Source organism: Ovis canadensis, chromosome 6 (assembly GCF_042477335.2).
Source record: "Ovis canadensis isolate MfBH-ARS-UI-01 breed Bighorn chromosome 6, ARS-UI_OviCan_v2, whole genome shotgun sequence".
Taxonomy (NCBI): domain Eukaryota; kingdom Metazoa; phylum Chordata; class Mammalia; order Artiodactyla; family Bovidae; genus Ovis; species Ovis canadensis.
The window spans coordinates 32,496,952-32,519,775 of NC_091250.1; the positions used below are offsets into that span (position 1 = coordinate 32,496,952).

Sequence of the window (22,824 nt, forward strand, 5' to 3'; positions counted from 1 at the left end):
TGATTATCCAGCCTCTTAATTTTGCATTCCCCTGTAAGTCATTAGTGTAGAATGAGGTAGGGCATATCACGTGTGCTATACTGAGGAGAAGATTACATCACATACATGTATTCTATGTTTGAACTAACAAGAGAACAACGGAGGATAGCCCTTCCTTGTCAGAATTCGTGCAGTTCAGATTGTGAAGATGAATGAAGATGTCTTTGCCTCCAAGAAGACACCTTGGAGGATTAATATGAGACAGACTTCCTCCAGCGAGCGTCTGTGATAAGGACCCATCTTCTAATCTCAGCTTTGTCACCGACAGGCCGTGTGTCACCTTGGGCAGATTATTTCCCCTCTCTAATCCTTCCTTTACTGGAGGAGTTAACTTGCCTCAGAGTGTTGTGATGGCTGGATGAGGTACGATCATAGAACACTTAGCAGAAGGTCTGTGCAGCTGTTGGTAAATACCCACTAAATGTCAGCTGTTATAGCATTCTTCTGTTTTGATGCTTTGTTCTGAACAGAAAAATTTAGCTAGTCCTCAAGGCTACTTGGGGGCTTTGCTCGTGGTTCCAACAGTAAAGAATCTGCCTGTGATGCAGGAGACCTGGGTTCAATCCCTGGGTCGAGAAGATCCCCTGGAGAAGAGAATGGCAACCCACTCCAGTATTCTTGCCTGGAAAATCCTGCAGACAGAGGAGCCTGGCAGGCTGTAGTCCATAGGGCCACAAAGAGCTGGACATGACTGAAGCGATTTAGTATGCATGCATGCGAGGCTGCTTGAGAGAAGAGTCACGACTCTTGACAGCTCCTCAGTAGTGAGTTGATGCATTTAGTGGAGATGGGTTGGGGGGACACATAAATGCACCGTTGGCACTGAGAGTCGAAAAGCCCATAGGCAGCCCACTGTCTCTTCTGAGGACTTCCTCTGGCCCACCCAGCTTTAGGGGTGGTACAGGGATTGCTCTGACTCCAGAAACCTGAGTTTCCTTTTCGAGGTAAAGCAGATGACTCAGCCAAGAAAAGGAAAAGTTCATGCCTCTTTATTCTTCTTAGAATACTTTACCTTCGGGTAAGGCCAATGAGTGACAGTGTCTCAGTGGCATGGATTATAGTTTAAGATAAGGGCACTGTTGTAGGGGTCAAAGAGAGAGCTTATCTATCAGCTTTGTGGTCTTGGTACTTATGTAACCTCCTTGGATCTCTCATCCCACACTGGACTAAATAGTATTTCCTTCTCTTGGCCTCTCTTTGGATTTTAAGGTACTGCTAAGGACCAGATCAATTGTAATGACTCAGCCCAAAGCCACCAAGATCATTTTTCATTCTATGAGTGATTCAGTTACCCCATCACCATTAAATTAATAGATGCCCAAGATCCTTTTGATATCTACAATGTAGTGATTTACTTTGCTTACACTTAACTTCAATTGTTACTTAAATCATAGATTTCGGAGAATTAAAAAGTTGAAAGCCCCACATAGATTACCTGTGCTAGCCTCTTGATTTTATAAATATTAAACTATAGGCTCAGGAGATTTAGGTTGTTTTCCCTAAATTACACTGCTAAGTAAATGAAAGATCTGGGACTAGAATTTAGGTTCAGAGTTGAAATTTGACATTTTTGCCCCCAGATTGGGAAAGGAGTATGACAAAGCTATATAATACTTAACTTATTTGCAGAGTATATTATGCAAAATGCCAGGCTAGATGAATCACAAGCTGGAATCAAGATTGCCAGGAGAAATATCAAGAACCTCAGATATGCAGATGGTACAATTCTAATGGCAGAAAGTGAAGAGGAACTAAAGAGCCTATGATGAGGTTCAGAGGAGAGTGAAAAAGCTGACTTGAAACTCAACATTCAGAAAACTAAAATCATGGCATCTGGTCTCATCACTTCATGGCAAAAAGAAGTGGAGAAAGTGGAAGCAGTGACAGATTTTATTTTCTTGGGCTCCAAAATCACCGCAGACAGTGACTACAGCCATGGCATTCAAAGACGTTTGCTCCTTGGAAGGAAAGCTATGACAAACCTAGACAGTGTATTAAAAAGGAGAGACACCACTTTGCTGACAAAGGTCCAAATAGTCAAAGCTATGGTTTTTTCAGTAGTCATGTACGGATGTGAGTGTTGGACCATAAAGAAGGCTGAACACCAAAGAATTGATGCTTTCAAATTGTGGTGCTGGAGAAGACTCTTGAGTGTCCCTTGTACTGCAAGGAGATCAGACCAGTCAATCTAAAAGGAAATCATCCCTGAATATTCATTGAAAGGACTGATGCTGAAGCTGAAGCTCCAATAGTTTGGCCACCTGATGCAAAGAGTTGACTCGCTGGAAAAGAACCTGATGCTGGGAAAGATTGAGGGCAAGAGGAGAAGGGGTTGACAGAGGACAAGATGGTTGGATGGCATCACTGACTCAACAGACATAAATCTGAGCAAACTCTGGAGGATAGTGAAGGACAGGGAAGCCTGGCATGCTGCAGTCCATGGGGTCACATAGAGTCAAACATGACTGAGCAACTGAACAATAAGCTACCTTCTCAGTTAATGCTCACTGCTATCAATGCGTGATTCCTCGCCAAAGAAATTCATAGCTTACCAAGGCTGCCCTGTCTATTCATCATCTCAAGATCACTTGCTAAATCAAGGTCCACACACATCCAAAGCCGTGAATCTCGAGTTTAAATCGGTTAGCTGACGTTGATTGCTGGGCCTTGGCTTTAGTTTCGCATTGAGTCTAGTTCTGTGCCGGTCACAGGATCATACTTCACTGACCATAGCATGTCTGGGTTTCCTATGGCGGCAGTATTGCAGACTTCCTACCTCAGAACTGCCTACACCCACTAGGTCATGCCAATGTGTATATTATTTTGTGACCCCTTTGAAAGTTCAAATATAGAGCACAGCTCCATGATGAGTCTGGCTCACTGTTCCCTGGAAATTCCTGGTGAGGAGAATCACCTGGGGACATGAACAATACTGTTCCTGTGCTACTGTGGCCTAGGCGGGGCCCTCGACTCTTTACCAAGCACTGCAGTGACTTTTACTTTCAGGCAGGTAGGAGAGAAATACTGCCCAGGTTAAAGATCTTGCCATGCAGGCATCATCTCTCCCCTCTCCCACCCCCACCACTCAAGATTGTATAAGGCATTTGAAAATGAAACTTTCTTCCTCAAGTCCTTCAAGATCTTATGATGAAATTAGTATCTATACTTAAAAGGTGAAAAGTGAACAGGTCACATGCTGCTGCTGATGGAAAATAGTGTATTGCATTTTTAGATTTTTAAAAACAGAGTTGAGAATTTATCACTTTTCATGACTTTTATAATGTCACATTACATTAACTTCAAACCTCCTTTATTCTAACATTGGGCAGATGCAAGGTTAGTAAAACCCATAAAAGTTCTGTGATCTTCACATTCTCTTCCAGGGTTGGCTATTTGTTGTCTATCCTATTGGTTAATCCACATAGGGACCTGACTTGGCAATATCCATGAATGAGGAGTCACCAAATGGCATTACTTCAAACATCGGCCGCTACGTTTATCATATTCCCCTGGACAAAATGCTTAAAGGCTTAAAATATCTGTTTGTAACACTGTCCTGCATATTCCAGTTTTCTATTCCAGCAGAGTGGGTCTTTCCTGCTGAACATCCTTGCACACCCTCTAATCTGACTGTTTTGATTTGCTTGGTCAGAACAATGTGGCATAACACTAATTTCCTTGAACTAAAACTGAAAATACTGGAGCTCAGCCATATACTTTATTGGTCATAAGGAGCACATTTTCTAAGGAGTTTTGCTTCCTAGATTATTTAATTCCAGCTTGTCCATTTTTTGCATTTTTAAAATTAGTTTCGAACTGGTGCAAGACAAATCTAGCCTGACTCTGCTGTTACCTAAAACTGGAATCTGCAACCGTGTCAGAGACTGGCTCTCTTCTCTCACAGTTGAAACACCCATGATAGCAACCAAAATTGGCATTTGCTTTTGCATTTAGGGTGAACCAGGGTTAAATGGTGTTAAAGGATTGAAGGGTGAACCAGGTCAAAAGGGTGACAGAGGACCCCTTGGTCTTCCAGTAAGTAAAGAAAACTTTCCATTTCGGTGCAAATCTCAGACTATTCTTTCTACCCTAAGTAACAACTCTGGTTTACTCGGTGACTATCATACAGTTGAGATTTCTGTAATTGGAAAACATATTGTGTTCAAGCAGAGCTCAGCCCAGTTTTATTTTCTCTGATGTCTGCTCATGTGTCAGAGGAAGACCCCATAACAAACAACACCATGAGTGTTCAATTACATACGTACCAGCCTTTCTCTTTTACAGCTGACAATTCTTCCCCCATCACCCTCCCCTTTAAAAAAAATGTTATACGGATTGTTTCATAATTTCTCCCAAATGCTTTTATAGTTTAGTGTAGTGTAAGATCCTCCCTCAATTTTTATTTTCTCTTCTTTGATACTAGAAAGCACAGCCCCTTGTCAGTGGCAGGTATGCAATTGGCCGTTGTTGAAGGCTTGAGTTCAGTGCCGTGGCTCCTTACATTAATCAGTCATATCGTGGTCTAAATGTTCTGTGTTGTTTGTGTTGGAAATGCCCTCTTATGAGGTTCTTGTGGCAATTATGAATAGTATGGAAGAAGTATTTTGCAGTTATTTAGAGATTTTTATTTTGAATGAAAAGATTGCATCTTTCATGCTCTTTAATGCTAGTCTTCTTTCTGCAATAACTAAAAAGATATTGTTAAATGATCATTAAATATGAGGGTTTTTTGTTTGGGGCCACACTGTGTGGCATACAGGATCTTAGTTCCCTGACCAGGGATTGAACTGTGCCCCTGCAGTAGACACACAGAGTCCTAATCACTGAACTGCCAGGGAATTCCTATATGTGAGCTTTAGTTTCAAGTTGTTTTAAGTTTCAAGCTTTTTAATATTCTTTCTATTCAGTGAATGCAGATAAAAGTCAGTAGAGAACATTATAGATTATATTATTAAAATATGACAGAAAAAGGTAGTAGAAAATATTTCATATACATATTTTATGCATAAAAATTGGTGACTATTTATTTTACTTTTTTCACAGGTACTGTATTATAAGTACTAAAGTATTCCTCTTGATAGCCAATGCCTTACATAATTTGAGGCATATAGTAGATGCTTAATATGCATTCATTTATTGAATGAATGATGTAAGTCTTACATTAGAATATAGGTTAAATCACACCAATTAAATCATGCCACAAGTGTGAAATCCAAAACCTCTATAACGACTCTGAGTCAGGAATTCACATTCCAGGTAAATATTAATATAATATTATTTGTGCAAAAATTTCATCATCCCCCTATTTATTTTTAAATGCTATGATAGTAGTGGCTCTGAAGAAGGTATCAAATAAGCAATGTAAAAATTTGGATTTCTGTTTTACTTAAACCCTCAATCTTATTTCTTTGAAGTTTGCCCTAATTTCAAATCTAAGTGCAATATTTAGCCAAAAGCTCTACATCTTCTAGCTCTAAACAAACAATAACACACACATTTTTAAAAATTTTAATCATTTCTAGCTAAATTAAATTTTGCGGTTATAATCCGATTCACAATAGGATTGTACAGAAGGAACTGTAAAATAAAAAAGCTGAAAGTACCCCAAATGTATGATGTAGCATCATTGGTAGAGTTTGCAGCTGGAATAGATTGTTTTTCTTCCATTCTGTATTATTAACTACATCTGAAGCATAAAATGGGGAAATAGTTCTGCAACCTTGCCAAGAGAATTTATAGAACTAGTGCATTGTCTTTCTTAAATACTCCTTGATCAAATCAACATTTTCAAGGACTATAAATAAACATTTGAGTTTTGAGATACAAAAGCCATATTAAAAAACGTGATTGTGCTTACTCTTGAAACAAGCATTGACAATGTCATCTTTTGGTCACACGTTATACATAGCCTAGAGATGAAGAAAAGAAAAGCATGCATTGCCTGAACACAGCATTAGATTTTTAAAGCATTTCCCACTCAGACTCTAATGCTTGATTATTTGTAGTGAGCTGAGGAACGATGTTTGGGGCAGTAATTTTTTTGTCTGGACTCATGACATTTTTCTGCCTTTTTCCCATTCCTAGAAGTCCCTCTAGTGGTGACTAATGTGAATGAACACAGTAAGAACTACGCAGAAACAACTATTGTTTGTGTAAAATCCAAAGTCACCCTGACATGTTAAAATTCTGCATTTGTTTTCCATAAATGCAATTTTAACAAGTAAAACTAGAGCTCTTTTCTTCTCCTCTGAAATTCTAACTTGATTATTATAATGAGCCCTTACCTAGGAGACTGGCCATTATCTTTTTTCCAGAACCTAAAGAAATATATTGTGAATAGCAGTCTTTAGAAAATTTAATTTCATATGGAAATTAGCAACCCGGACTGTTACTGGTAACTATTTCAAAGCCCCCTTTATAAACCTCATTCACTTGATTTCCAAATAAGAATTTGCTGAATGGAAATGTCATTAAAATGCCATCATCTGTGGGGTGTTTATTGTCACGTGTTTTGTTTTGTTTTTTTTTTTTTCACTAACAATGTGTAGCGATGTGATTTTCATCTCAGAACCCTGTGACTGCGTACTATGTTGTTTGAAGTGTTACATTTGTTCATCAGTACCTCATACTAATCTCTGTTCTTGTCATTTGTGTCACACCCACCAACCCTGCTACACACAGGGAGCATCTGGCTTAGACGGAAAGCCAGGATCCCGGGTGAGTCAGCACCTCAACTTGCTCCAACATGTTTTGTGGCTATGAATTTTATGCTTTAGGACAGACTCTCATCGCACGATGAGAAGTGTGTGGGACTGGAGCGGAAGGAGAAGGTGGACAAAGAGAGTGACAAAAAAAGGGAGAAACAGAGAGAGCATGGGTGGCAGGCCTGTTTGAGACACAGCCTACACTCCAGAACATCTTCGGAAGCCTGGGTTCAGGTCCAGATAACGTGCAACACGGGAAGAATGACCAGTCTGATTGACTTCATTGTCTTAGAATCCCAGACAGATTTTTTCATAACCAATGGACACATCCTGCAATTCCATGTGAGAGGCCCTCTGAAGGAATCAAAATAATGTGAAATCATTTTAACTTGCTTTCCTTTTTTATGTTCATGTCTATATTAGAAATGTAACTTCTTCCCTGGAACTAACTTTCAGATCTCCGTGCATCGAAGTGATCCATCTGTCTTCTGTCATTTTGTCTCTTTTCTATGGTTCTTCAGAGCTCCCTCTCTTAAAGTTCAGCTTCAGGTCTTCAATATTTAGAAGTTTTCTGAAGATGAGCTTGGAGTTCAGGCAGTAAGAAAGAGATCAATCGTGATGATAATCCAGCAACACTAGAATGAGTTTAAAACCCTGAATTATGTCACAAGGCTCTAATATTGTAAACAAGAAGAGTGAAAGAGAAATAGGAATACTGTTTAAAAAATTGTGCTGGAATAGTTCCTATGTTTGTAAATGCCATAACAAATTCATTACAAATCTAAGCATAGTCTTCCTGAAAATGAACAAATATATCTGAGGTCCTTGCTAGATATTTTTAAATAATTTTATTTATTTTATTTTTATTTTTGGCTGTGCTGGGTCTTTGTTGCTGCCCAGGCTTTTCTCTAGTTGCAGAGAGTGAGGGCTGCTCTCCAGTTGCAGAGCTGTCTTCTGATTGCAGTGGCTTGTCTTGCTGCCGAGCACAGGCTCCAGGGTGCGTGGGCTTCAGTCGTTGCGGCACACGGGCTCGGTAGTTACGGCTCGTGGCCTCTGGAGCGCAGGCTCAGTAGTTCTGGTGCAAGCGCTTAGTTGCTTCGCGGCATGTGGGATCTTCCCAACCGAGGGATTGAACCCATGTCTCCTGCGTTGGCAGGCGAAATCTTTACCACTGAGCCACCAGGGAAGCCCCTTGCTACATTTTTAAGCATCAAAAGGAATTCCAAACTCCTCAATTTATTTACTTATTTTTTATTTTATTTTATATTTTTGCCACACCCCATGGCTGCAGGATCCCTGACGTTTCCTTACTAGGCCTCGAACCAATGCCCCCTGCAACGGAAGAGCACAGTCCTGACCCCTGGACCACCGGGGAATTCCCAAGCTCTTCAATTCTAGAAACCTGTTTGTTTCAGGACATTATTATTTTCACTGGACCTCAGTGTTCCTTTGTTCATTCAAATATCGCCTAGTCTGCCACAAAAATCCTAATCCTGAATCAGAAGGCCAGAGGACAGTTATACCATTATATCACCTGGCTGCCTGGTTTATGCCTTGCAAGCCCACAGACCTGAGCCACTACAGCAGAACCCAGGAGAGGAATTCCTTCCTTCTAAGCCCCCTGCTCCTTCCAACAGAGCTGAAGAAAGGTTGAACAGTTAAAACATTGTTCTCATTTATTTAAAATTTTTTTACTTGTATAACTGTTTGAGCCTCTTAAGCAGCTGAAAACAAGACTTCAGAGCATTCGTGGCCAAGAAGAGTGGGGGGTAACTGTGGGGCCAGAGAATGGATGTGAAGAAGAGGTGATGTGAAGCAAGAACAATTGCATTTTTCTTCAAATGGTTTTAGGGGCAAAGTGAAGATGTTCCATTTAGCCAGGGAGGAAATAGATAATTAAAGTTGATGCACAGTTTTGTCTGTGTGCCTTTCACTGAAATATGCAGTTATATAAATCATTCATTTTGCATGAGTTTCTTGAAAACTACTGGCCTGAAAGAATCAAGAATAAAGCAGTTTGAAAGGAGATGTGTTGCTTACTTTCTAAGGCATTATTCACCCAGGAAAAGTCCAGGATAAATTATAACTGAATTTCTTACAACCCCTGGGATATGTCTCATATCTTATTTTTATCTTTTTTTAGGGTACAGATGGCCCTATGGGACCCCATGGCCCTGCAGGTCCCAAAGGAGAAAGAGTAAGTCACTCCTGAGGTTTTAGAGCTGTGGCCTAAAGAAAACACAAAGTGTGGCTTTTCCTTTTTAGCTGATCTGCCATGTTCATTTCCCAGAAGAAATAAAAACCATCTAATAGTAAACGGAAACAGATACCATATTAAGTTCTACTCAAAGTCCTCACACAGGGAGAATGACAGAGTATTAGAATATGACTGCTTTAATAAAAAATTTAAAAAAAAGCAAAAACAATGCATATATTTTCATAGCTAAAATAAATAGCTCAGACCATTGCTTCTTAACCCATAAGGAAGATATTTTCATTTGGCCTTTATCCAGAAAGTTGAAGTCAATAGGGCTAAAATTTCTGGGACTATATAATCGGGTTGATAATCTTTTATATAAAGCTCTTGTATTCATTCAGAATAAGTTATAACCTTTTTTTAAGGGAAATTACAAAACCTATGTATTCTCTGCACAGTTACACATGCTTCTTTTATTTGAAGCAAAAGAATAGCCTTTCTTTAATCATAAGGAAATAATTTTAGTGCTTTATAAAACAAAAACCTTTTACAACCTCTCTATCTTTGGTGGGGGAAAAGATATTCAGAGTAGAAGATGAATATCTGACACAAAAAAGAAATGTACTAAAGCATCAGCAGCTGGTTATCTTTCTGGAACTTCTCTCCCTTTTTTTTTCTGTTTTTCTCTCTCTTTTTCTTTTCCTCACCTTGGAAAACTTAGAAGGTTTTTTTTTGCGTCTGCATAGAACTGTGTAATCAATTTCCCCACCATCCAGGATGGATGTAAAGAAAGTATCCTAATTGTGAGGTCTTCAAAATGTTGGGATGATTTACTGTACATGTTTGTGGTCTTTTAAAACTAGATAAGAGTTTCATCAGTCTGGGATAATTTGCTTTAAAACAGAGAGCCATATAGAGATTTCTTTGGCATACATTCCAATCCCATAATATCATGTCCTATAAAGTGAAATCACTTAGTAAATATTTATCGCATTACAATATACAAAACACAGTGTACTCTAGTGTGAAATGGAAATGCTCTCCTCCCATTTGTGAAGTCTGTTTTGCTAATTGTTCTAGAGAATTGCATAATACTATTATAATTGATTCATGATCCTATAACCTTTTATTAATACACTGTGTATATTTACTCAGTACAGTAAAGGAATCAGCTATATTCTATGATTTAAAAGAGTTTATAATCTAATTGTAGAGGAAAAAATTATCTGCAAGCAATAGCTTGATAATGATGCCAAAATGAATACAAATAGTGCAGACTGTGGATTCAGCGATGAGGAAAGCTGGTGTTACTCAAGAATGCTTCTAGAAAGAAGGGACTCCTAAAGGAAGAAATCATATGAACCCGATTATCACTGTCTTATTCCTAAGATCAAACCAACAACTTATGAAGATCATCTTACTTAGAAATATTTAAAAGCCAAGAGTCTCACGCTGCTGATGCATTCAAGCATTGTATCAAGAGATTCAGCATGTGGACTAAAAATGGAGCACCAAATCTCAAGTAGTCTGTTGGCAGAAGGCCCTGGGACTCAAGAGGGCTTACCGTTTGGTAAATCAGCTGTTACTTCCGAGAGCTCTGCAGTGTCACAAGAGTATCAGGTCTCAGCGCTGGGGCGGAATGCACCAGGAGAGCAAATGAAATGACTAAGAATTTGTGCAGGCATAGTTTAAGTCAAATGGTGTGCAGTGTAAAGTGTTATGCTTATATTTACTTGGCGTGTTAACTATCTTAACTGGATTAGATAGCAGTACTCGCCAAGTGTCCCTCACCCTAAGTGCTAAACTGGAGTGTGATTCTCAAAGTTAATTGGTTGAGGTGCCATCTGGACTCTGTTGGAAAAGTTTCAAATTTTAAAGAGGCAGGAATCAAGAAAGGGGGCCATTCTAGATTAATCCCTCAGTGTAGACAGGCAAATTAAAAATCCTGAATGAAACAAGACCAGCCTAAAAGAAACTAGGTGTTTGATGGACTGTATTATTTGGGAATCGTCAAATACATGACTAGCAGTATTAGAATGCGTGATTAGTAGTATTAGTATGCACGACTAGCAGTATGAGTACACGTGACTAGCAGTGTTAGTACACATGACTAGCAGTCTTAGTGTACAGCTCCTCAAAGCACCTGATGGTCCTGCCTTCAGCTGATTTCTTCATCTTGGCCTTGTAACTACTTAGAAACTCTGTAGTTTTAGAGGTTCAGCAGTCTTTTGGAATGAATTAATCCAGGAAAAGAAGTGGCACATTCAAAGCCATGTGTTAATATTTCATTCCTAAGAGTTTTCAAACGAGGACCATTAGGATGATTTTGGTTCTAAGTGACTGAATCCCAACTCAAAATGGCTTTAAACAGTAAAGAAATTGATACTTTTATGTAGCAAAATATTCAAAGGAGGAAGTCTAGTCTTTGCTTCTGTGCCCTTTCCATGAGCTGGCTTTGCCTTTTGACCACAGGCAAGCTGGTTACAGTGGTTCCAGACTTACCCTCTGGAGAGGAATCAGCAGAGAACAAACATAGGGACCCTCTTCTCTTTTATCTTCCTTAGCATCAAGGAAACCTCTGCCCAAGCTTCCCAGTGACTTCCCCTGACACCTCATTGACCAGAATTGGATCATATGTCCATTTCTGAAACAGTCACTGGCGAGGGGGATGCAGTTGTCATTATTAGCTTAAAGTAATTATTTGGGATGGGCAGTTCTATAAACAGAGTTTTCCATAGACAAATGCTTCATGACAACTTAATTCAAATCAGTCACAGTGTATTAATTTTAAAAACAATAAAGCTGAGGTATTTAATCAGAGGAGGAAGGAGGGACTAGGTATATCTTAATAATCTATGGATATTTCAGACTAGATCTACTCTAATCCATTGAGTTTTTTCAAGTTAGACAGGCTCCAAGTTATGTGAATTCTCCTTCTAAATCCCCACCTCCCACCTTATACACACACACACACACACACACACACACATACCCACATCATCACAGCACCACTACCTTGTAAAAAAATCATAAATAACACTGCCAGATGGCAGCACTTATTTTGAATAAGTACTCTTTGGGTTGCCAAGCCTTATTAAAAACAAGACCTTTAACTGTACAATAACAATGATAGTTACTATTTATGGACATATTATTTGGCAAAATATATTTCATATTTTATAATAACATTTAATCTTTAGAAAAATTATTGCAGAATATGTATTCTTCTGATTTTACAGCCAATGAAACAGACACAGAAAGGTTAAGAAAGCTACTTAAGGCCACACAACCAGTAAGTGCCAGAACTGGCATTCAAATTTAAATCTGTTTCATTTCAAAGCCTGGCTACTTTACTGAATGCAACTCCTGTTCTTTCAGTAATAAACATGAAGTAATAATCAGTAAAAGTTCAATAAGATTTTATTGTATTTATTCCCAGTAATCTCCTGATACTATATGTGCCTCTAAGTGACAGTGTTAATTAGCACCAACAACTCCTAAATTTAAAGAAGATTGTTAACAGTGAGTTGAAATTTGCCCCCATGGGAATCTAGAGAGTAGAGAAACACAGAATAATCCTTGGATCTGTATGCACAGTTATCAGCTGAACTTGTCATTTCACCCTTGAAAACCATTTAGCACCTTTAAACTTCCTCAAGGGTAGTGATAAAAGAAGGTAACATTTTCTGTTTGGCCCTCATATAAACATCACCATTCCTCCTGAAGTTTTCATACTAGACATGGACAGTCAAACTTTGGAGATGGCAGCAGAAGAAAATACTACTTGAAGTGCAGAACACTTATTTCTTTATTATCACAATTATACCATATTCCTGGGACCACCTCCAATTGCACTTATTTTTTATAAGTGTTCAGATTATTGTCTAAGCCAAGGCAAACTATTCTCCTCCAATAGGTACAAGGAGAGAGCGATGAAGGCGGTAAATTCCTACATTATCAAGCATTGAAGAGAGGGCATAAAGGTTTTTAAACCTTCTTTTTCATAAAGGAAGCAAAACGTGCACGACTGTATTGATTTGACTTGATTCATTAATTCTACAAATATTTACTGATGTGCCAGACACTATTTAAGCTGTGGGCATGCAGTAGGGAACAAAGCCAGAATCCAGATACCATCATGTGCATATTCTAAGGAGGGACTCAGCAGAGAATAGACAATTTATAATATGGGTATGTCTCCCAGTATATGAGCACTCTCAAGTAAAATACAACTCAAGTAGGATGAAGGGGAGGGGAGCAAAGGAGGAAAGGCTTGCTGAAGAGGAGACATTCGGTAGGAGAAAAAAAAAAAAACATTTTATCCTTACATTTTTGAAAGAGTAGTAACTTAAAATAATTAGTAATGGATAAATATTTCAGACTGGTTTCAAATAGGAAAAGGAGTACGTCAAGGCTGTATATTGTCACCCTGCTTATTTAACTTATATGCGGAGTACATCATGAGAAACGCTGGACTGGAAGAAACACAAGCTGGGATCAAGATGGCCGGGAGAAATATCAATAACCTCAGATATGCAGATGACACCACCCTTATGGCAGAAAGTGAAGAGGAGCTAAAACGCCTCTTGATGAAAGTGAAAGTGGAGAGTGAAAAAGTTGGCTTAAAGCTCAACATTCAGAAAACTAAGATCATGGCATCTGGTCCCATCACTTCATGGGAAATAGATGGGGAAACAGGGGAAACAGACTTTATTTTGGGGGGCTCCAAAATCACTGCAGATGGTGACTGCAGCCAGGAAATTAAAAGACGCTTATTCCTTGGAAGGAAAGTTATGACCAACCTAGGTAGCATATTCAAAAGCAGAGACATTACTTTGCTGACTAAGGTCCGTCTAGTCAAGGCTATGGTTTTTCCTGTGGTCATGTATGGATGTGAGAGTTGGAATGTGAAGGAGGCTGAGCACCGAAATTGATGCTTTGGAACTGTGGTGTTGGAGAAGACTCTTGAGAGTCCCTTGGACTGCAAGGAGATCCAACCAGTCCATTCTAAAGGAGATCAGCCCTGGGGTTTCTTTGGAGAGAATGATGCTAAAGCTGAAACTCCAGTACTTTGGCCACCTCATGCGAAGAGTTGACTTACTGGAAAAGACTCTGATGCTGGGAGGGATTGGGGGCAGGAGGAGAAGGGGACGACTGAGGATGAGATGGCTGGATGGCATCACTGACTCGATGGACGTGAGTCTGAGTGAACTCCGGGAGATGGTGATGGACAGGGAAGCCTGGTGTGCTGCGATTCATGGGGTAGCAGAGTCGGACACGACTGAGCAACTGAACTGAACTGAACTGAACTGAAACATTTCACATGAATGCCAAAGAAACCCAAGCACAGCGCACTAGATAGGCAAGTCCTTTTGCACAGTTGGACAGCGTCAGTCTGACCTACAGCCCTTTCAAAAGTGATTCTGTAAAGTGCACTAAGATTTTCTTTTGCTATATCACTGGCAGCAACTCTGGAAGAGTCTGCCTTTTTAGAATTTTGATAGAATGATGCTTCAAATAGAGGCTTTAGACACAAAGCATTAGAGAAATTGTATGAATATAGACGTTTGTGTATGATTGGAACTCTCATCTTTTATTATAGGGTGAAAAAGGAGCTATGGGAGAGCCGGGACCCCGAGGGCCGTATGGTCTGCCGGTGAGTTCTGTGTCTCTCGATGTTTCCCGCATGCAGAAGCGATCTGTTATTGGCGCAGTTAACTCTTCCCTCATGGGCAGACTAATCCCATTAGAGGAGCAAAGAGCAACCCACTAATTCTCTTCAACACCAGTGTAACCGTGTGTTTCACAGATAGGTCATACTTGTGCCATGTTCTCACACTCCGGTACACTCATCCACGTGCTTCACAAGACTGAGAGGATCAGAGGTTGTCCATGAGATGGACAGGGCTAAGCTGAAAGCAGGATTTGGGGCCATTTGACTGGACCCATAATTGGCCCTTCCTTGGGAGGTCATTGTACCAGAAGTGGGTGTGGAAGCTTTATTTAAAACAACTCTCTTCAGACTTTATCCATTCTCATAGATAACTTGCAAAAACTGTTCTTGCTAATAAAAGTTATTTCTAAATTGATATTTACAACAATTTTGCTGTTTCTGACCTTTCTAAATCACTGTGATGACAAGTGATCTTCAGAACAGAGAATGTTGATAGTGTTCTATCTTCTGAAAATTCTCAGTTACCCCCACTTCAAATTGAGGGCCTGGGGTCTGCTTCAGAATATTCTTTTTAGGAAAATTGTGAATGATGCAATGGGGTAAGACAGGACTTCAGTAGAAGCACATACTTACATCTCAAGGTTTTTAACCACTGTGTAGCTTCCATATAACTTGCACATTCTAGTTTTTATAAACTGAAATAAAAGCGTCAGCCATGATTATTTGAGTGCTAAAAGAGATGACGATTTTGAAATAGATTTCAAAATCTAATTGATGGAATCAAGCATCTTCTCAGCAACTTTTGGGTGGATCTATTGTGTGACCCTGGTCATTGCCCAGAAAATCTGCTCCACACGGGTGAATGGATAGGGGACCATTCATCTACAAACAGTTTTTAAATTGTGAGCTTCACACCCTCAATATTTATAGACAAGGTGCACATCTAGACAAATTAAAGCTGTATTTAACAAACAGGTTTCATAGTCTTTGCTCACTTATAATTTATTAAGCTGTCAAAGTAAAGTAGTTATGATTTGCATCTTCTATTAGTGCTTGTGTGTTTTTAAATCAACTAAACAGTATTTTTGCTTTTGACTTACTCCTAGATAAATAACTTGGATACCAAGAATTAAACTTCAGCAAAATATCACACTATTTAACCTGATACATAATAAAACATGTTCATGACCCTTAATTGCAACATTAACAATCAGTTCACTTGATTTAGTGAAAGAAATTTGCATTACTAATTAATAGAGGATTTTTTCACTTTTCTGAATTAGTTGTTTTAATACTCGTGTTGCATGTCCGGGCAGCCTTAAATAGAACAATAACCTATTCATGAAACTTAGGAACACTAATGTAGCTACTATGGTTCTTTGGCAGGGGAAAGATGGAGAGCCTGGTCTTGATGTAAGTAAAACATACAATAAACATCTCCCCATTATAATAGATGCTGATGGTCTCCATCGTCAATCACAGCAAGAACAGTTCTAATTTTTTTCTGTGCACATAGTTACGCATAAGCATATATTGCTTTGCATATGGACAGCAATATGAAATCTATGACTAGTGTCTGCATGAGATAGCCATGGAGGCAAAGACCATAATTATTTTGGTATAAAATTAATAACTGACAGTTGATATACTCCAAAATACTTTCCCAAATGAGAGACACTCAACATCTGTGGCTGAACCACTTATTTTAAAATATGCATAAAATTGAAACATCTTTTACATGCTACCCTTAGGGAAATGATATGTTTATTTTTAAAGCTGTTATACAGTATTTTTCTTTTTAGCATTCAAGTCCCTATATATCTTATAGTCACATAATTCTCTAAAAATAATGTTAAAGTCAATCCCTCTTAAAGTGTTTACTGCTCATCCTGTAGTATGTGAACAACAGCAGTAGCAAAAGTGATAGTAGTAATTGTGTATCAGGCACCTGTTGTGTACAGACATCATTCTGGTACTTTATATACGTCTTCAAGTTTAATGCTCACATTGGCAGTTGTGTAGTAAATATTAACCTCATTTTATGGTCAAAGGACTAAAATACTGAAGTGAGTGATTTGCCCACAGCCACACAAATCCAAGAACTTGCCAGGATTCAAACTAGGGTCCTAATATTCTCTCCACTGTGTATTTCTTTGGAGAAGCAGCAAGAAACCCTTTGTTTATAGATACTTCAGGTGTTAGGAAACTGTTATTTCCAAGTACTACTTTACCCATCTAAGTTTTGAGATTTGGGGCCATGCCATGTTTCTTTATACTTGTGTTCAGAAACATTAAATCTTGTTTCTTTCAGTATGGTTTTGCCACAGTTACATCAATAGATCTTTTTGGTTTGCTTTTTATCCTGTAGGGTTTCCCTGGTCCACGAGGCGAGAAGGGTGACCTGGGAGAGAAGGGGGAAAAGGTGACCTCTCCAACCTAGCATGTGCCTGTTTGATTTTTCTGCTTCTGTCTGCTTTGCTGTTCAAGCTGTGTGATTCTCTCATACATCTCATCTTTCTCCATCCTGTGCTCCAAAAACACAGATGTCTGATCTAATAAACCAGGTCTTCACAGAGAAATAAAGAAGGCTACACTGAAAGAAATAAGGGCACTGTTAGTGTAGAAGAAAAGAATTATAATCCCCAGAAAACCAGGCTACAATTTTTTGGACTACCTGACACCAATTAGTTGAAAAACTGAAGTTTCCAGGAGGTGTCAAAAATGAGGGGCAGGCATTTATTTCATTAATAATATTAAATAGCAGAAATCTGCAACAGTCTTCTGGCAGAGCTCACCTAAGCCTGTAAAGCCAGCACCAAATGAGGTGCTGATAAATGAGTCTCCACAACATTCCCTGTAGAGACAGGATATGTCCTGTATCTTGATTTTTTAAATTGGAAAATGGATGACAAGCATTGTTTCTGAGACCAGTACACAGGGACCAGGACTTATTGCCTTCAAACACTGCAGACATTTTAAATGAAGATATTAGAGTATTTTATGAGATTGGTTTTTAGGTTCTATCTCAAGATAGATAAGGAGCCAATATCATATTTGTTTATGTCTGGAAACAAAGTTTGGATTATGGCTATTTTAAACCACTTTTTGTTCTTTGAGGAATAGTTATACATATATATATATATATATATATATATATATATATATATATATATATATGACACAGATGAAGAAGAGGGGAAAAAAAAGAAACCTCTATAGAATAATGAAAATCTTAAAGTGGCTGAAATTGTACTTTCACAGTTCAAATTTAAACCAATTCTCTTTCTCAGATTGGGCTTCCCAGATGGCTCAGTGGTAAAGAATCAGCCTTCCAGTATTGGCAGGAGATGCAGGAGACACAGGTTTGATCCCTGGGTCAGGAAGATCCCCTGGAGGAAGAAATAGCAACTCACTCCAGTATTCTTGCCTGGAAAATACCCTGGACAGGGGAGCCTGTCATGTCAGGCTACAGTCCATGGGGTCGCAAAGAGTAGGACATGACTGAATGAACACACACACACACAGTTCTCAGATTGATTTATGCTCTACTTAATACACTATTTTCACAACCCTATAAATTCTCTTTAACAGTGAAGTTCATAGATGTTAAAAAGCAAGGCCAAATGAGAGTTGCCCCAAAAAGGATATTAAGCCTTCTGTGTATTCTTTGGGCTTTAAACAATACTGAGCTTCCCACTACTAGGAAGGAAAGTGCATGTGAGTGGTTATATAAAACATCACCATCATCATTGTCAATATCATCACATTTATTGATGTGTTTTTGTGTTTTTCCTAGAGCTTTACATATGAGAGTCTTAATCTTCAAAAAAAACCCCTAAGGCTGGTGTTATCATTGTCCCCATTTCATAGGCAAGGAAACTGAGGCATAAAAAAGTTCTTTTATTCTGAACTGTAAATTGTAACTATAAAATATACATGTTTTGAGGTAAAAGCTTTGGGCCCAAGGTGTGTGTGTGCCTTCAAGATTATAGGCATTTATTTTATACTTACCTAATGGATTGTATGAGTCTAAAACTTTATCCACTCAAAATAATGTTAGCATTATGAAGATATTCATTCTAATGATCTTTTAGACAAAGAAGAAATTACCAGTATTATAACTTGTGAAAACCTAAAGCTACAAATTTAATCCTCAGAATAATGTTAATCACTCAATACAAAAGTATTTCTGTACTTCAGATTCCATTATTAGAAGTTTCATACTTAGGAAATTAGATCCAAATGTGAGCACTTTATGTATATCATTCTTTGACAGCAGAGATTAAAATTAGCAAGAGCCCCTATATATTCATACCCACAAAGACATAGTTGCAAAACTATGCTGATTAATAATAACACTGACACATTATTCTCTACAATAGTATCTGTTTTCCATAAAGCTTGAGGGTCACTAAAATATTGTTAAAAAATGACTCCCTGAGCCTGTTAAAGTCAGCATTCATATGACAACGCTTTTTCATTGAATGATTAATCTGAGTTGATTAATCAATCAAAGAAGGGATGGAGTCCTAAATTAATAACACCCAGCACACCTGGTGTCAGTCACACGTATGTGAAGAGGAGTCCACTGCCTCCCAAATCCACTGCCTCCCAAATAAGTCTAAATCAATATTATGTCACAGAACTGATGTTATTTGCTGAAGAAGAGTGTTGATGCATCTTGCATGAGTGAGCAATTTACGCCCAAAGCTCCTCCCATCGTACTTCCTATCACACCTGCTTTCATTTCATTTCACCCTGGCATCTCGAGTCTTTGTTTTTGATTGTGATCAACTAAACCACACAGAATTTCTCTTTCTCCGATATTAGAGAAACCCAACTGGTTTTGATTCTGAGCCTTCTGATGCAATCTTTTTGGCACACAGGAGATCAATGTGGAGTTTCACTCACACAGTCAGAATGAATGCATTAATTTGAATGCATATCTCATCTATATCTGTTATGTATATGTCTTTGAATATTGATGCTGTTTTGCTTCTGAAATTATTCAGATTTACTGTATCTGTCATCCTGATTGCAGAATGAATACACTCATTTAAATATCTATTGCATAGTATTTTGTATTCTGCACTGCACCAGCTTCTTGTCTATAAATATGCAGAGATATTTATGTTAATATGAAACAGCTGAGGTACATTCCTTCCTTCGCCTCCTTTTGCCTCCTTTCCTTAATTCCTCCATCCCTGTGATCCATGCAGACTTCCACAGCCTTTACCTTGATTCCTAAATACTAATTCCCATGGCTACATTCCCACTATGTAATTATCCTGCCTACCTCATTTTTAATATTAGCTCAACTGAATCCAAACTGCTTTTCCCCTCTGGAACAAAACTTTTTTTTTTTTTGCTTTTGTTATCTTGTGAGTAAGCTGGAAACCCATTTACCATTGTGAATACCTGGCATGACATCAATAAGTGTGAATTAAAAAACATCTCTTGGTTTTCAATAAGTTTTAAATAAGTCTGTTTCTCCAACTGACATTGCTAAGAAATCTTAGCACTTTTAAAATTTATTTACCTGACTCAATAAGGGAAGTATTTGTTTTTAGTCTCCTTAAAAAGAATGTTAAAAGAAAGAAGTATCTTTTTAACACACTATGATTAAATGAGAGCTACAAAAAATGATGTCATAAAGTTGGATACATTTCAAAAAGATACAAGCTGTTAAATATTTTTTCCTTTTCCTCTGGCTCATATAGCTCTCATCTCTTATAGGATTGGGGGGGGGGGGGGGAGGGCGGGGAAGTTGGTAGGTACTGCAAATTGGCTGTGAAAGTTTCCATTATTCCTCTCAACTTCCCCTGCCACCGGCTGACTTCAATACACTTGGTATCTGCCATCTTCACCGGAGCAGTGGCGGGAACACCTCATTCACAAGGACCCTGGCATTGGGTCTAAGTCAGCACTGATCCTCCTTTCTGATGTGTCAGCTTTTGAGTTCTTCTTTCATCTTGCTGAGTCTTTTTAATGAAATCTTGTATTTCACTCCCCAGAATCCACCGCCACGCTAAAAGTCTGGTGTTTCATAACGTCATGCCTTATCTAAACCAGAAAACGGTGGTAAATGCCCTTCCAGACTTTCACTGGCTAAACCATCTTTTGAATCACCATTACTTCCCCCCACCCCAAATAAAAACTGTCTTTTATTTAAACCCTTGTATCCACAGGGGGAAAAGGGAAAGAAAGGCAAAAAGGGGCCTAAAGGGGAGAAAGGAGAACAGGGTGCTCCTGGATTAGATGCACCGTGCCCGTTGGTATGTCTGACTTGTCAACTGTCTCCAGGTGTCCCATGTGGAGGCTGAGCTGGGAGAGGAGCAAGCTGCAGGGGCCGTACCAGTACAGTTCTGATTGGGTCTTTTATCAAAAAACAAAAAGCATTTTATTTTGTTATGGGAGCATAGCCGATTAACAATGCTGTGATACTTCCAGGTGGACAGCAAAGGGACCCACCCGTACACATACATGTATCCACTCTCCTGATTGGGGTCTTTTAACATAGACTGTAAAGTCCCTCGGGTTTTCCTGGTGTGTGCCACCCCTTGCCTCTGGCCACCAGCTCTTCTTGGGTTTCTCAGCAATCAAGGATTGGTGTGCATCCAGGGAGTGAATGCAGGATCAGAGGAGGAACCGGGACTCTTCCCTCCCGCTCCCCAGAGCAGGTGCAGGTGCCCAGACAAGCCCTGGTTATAAGACCACATCAAGATCTGTTTTCTTTTGTCCAGCTTTGCTGGCTGTTACCTTTCCCTTCAGAGTTGCTCCTCTCCCAGTCTTTTGTTACCGTGGTTATTTCTTTAGCAGGATTTGTGCTCAAGTGATTTCTTCTGTTTAGTAACGTTATGAGTTAATCTTTACAAACAGGGATTCCGTGGCGTTAAGGGGGAAAAAGGGGAGCCAGGCCAGCCTGGCCTGGATGGGCTGGATGCCCCTTGCCAATTGGTACAGTATTTCTCTTTCCTACCACCCTGCATGCCATTCCCTTGTTTATTACGTATTCATCCCTCTCAGTGTAAAGTGGCACTGCCAGAGCAAGCTTTCCATGTAAACACATCACGTGCATGTGCATGAATAGCTCCTTCAGTGACTCTGCAGAGTCAAGGGAGCAAGCATGTGTTTCAGTCGGTGACTGCAAACTGACCTCCTGACATTGTTCTCACCGCTGACATGGCCGCCATGTCTGTGTTCTGGGGAATGTCAATTTATCCCGTAACTATTTCAAGATGATGTTAAAAGTACATTTAAGAAAAAGTAAAGGTACAGCTAGGCTGTAACTTTGGGTTTTTCCCCTAAAGTTAGCTTTTTTTTCTTTAAAAGTAATAAAGGCATTTTTGCCACTTCCACTACATTTCTGTCAGGCTGTAAATAAGGCCAAACCTACAAAGTTAAGCTTCTGTGGTCAAGATTTAACCAGTTTGAGGGAATGATGTTAAGAGACCATAGAGACAAAAACCAAACTTCTTGAAGCTTCTAAATGTGATAATAGTCTGTAGCCCATATCTTCTTCTTTGCCACATAACCTTTTCAATTTAATGGCCTCTCCTTTTGAAACTCACTTTCCTAAAGTAGAAAGATCTTCCCTACCTCCATTTGGCATGAACTCAAAATCCTTCCTACACTAAAATCTAAAATTCTACTGGGTGATCCTTCTCCTTGTACCAATCTGGCATTACCGATTTTTTCCCAAATATAAAGTCATTTTAAGGTTGTTTTTTTTTTAACAATTAAAAAGTATATTCTGACTTTCTGAGGTGTAAAGGAAAACATTATGATTGTGTTGATGGTTATATTTGGTCTGCATGTTCTTATATTATTCTTAAGTACTAAGCATGATTCTTTAAAGATAAATTTATGCTTCTCAAGTCTTTTAAGAGATTGCATAATAGAAGAAATTTTTATTCAGAAAATAATTACAGTTAGAAGATTTCAATATGATGTGCCCAGTCCTTTATTTTGTTTGCTTGATATTGACAATAAATAATATTTTACAATCATTTTGCTGGGAGAAAACACAAGCATGTTTCATAGTATGTCAGTTCTTCTTGCCTTATTTATATCATTTGTATCTGAAGAGTGCTTACACCTTAAGTGAAAATAAATTTTGCAGCATTTAAGAATCTTTTGTTTATTCAGGTCTTGTTAATTGGCTCCTGAAGAATTTCAATTAAAAAATTGACAAAGACTTTGGATAACAT

General features: G+C 38.8%; 1 protein-coding gene across 1 annotated transcript in view; it reads left to right on the forward strand.

Annotated features, from left to right (window-relative positions):
- Positions 1 to 22,824, forward strand: part of COL25A1 (collagen type XXV alpha 1 chain) — a 527,569-nt gene that overhangs the window by 482,172 nt on the left and 22,573 nt on the right. The window contains exons 30-35 of the mRNA XM_069593542.1: positions 3,994 to 4,074; positions 6,721 to 6,756; positions 8,887 to 8,940; positions 14,543 to 14,596; positions 16,983 to 17,036; positions 20,803 to 20,889. Of these exons, the coding sequence (XP_069449643.1) occupies positions 3,994 to 4,074; positions 6,721 to 6,756; positions 8,887 to 8,940; positions 14,543 to 14,596; positions 16,983 to 17,036; positions 20,803 to 20,889 (366 nt within the window). The remainder of the gene's footprint in view (positions 1 to 3,993; positions 4,075 to 6,720; positions 6,757 to 8,886; positions 8,941 to 14,542; positions 14,597 to 16,982; positions 17,037 to 20,802; positions 20,890 to 22,824) is intronic.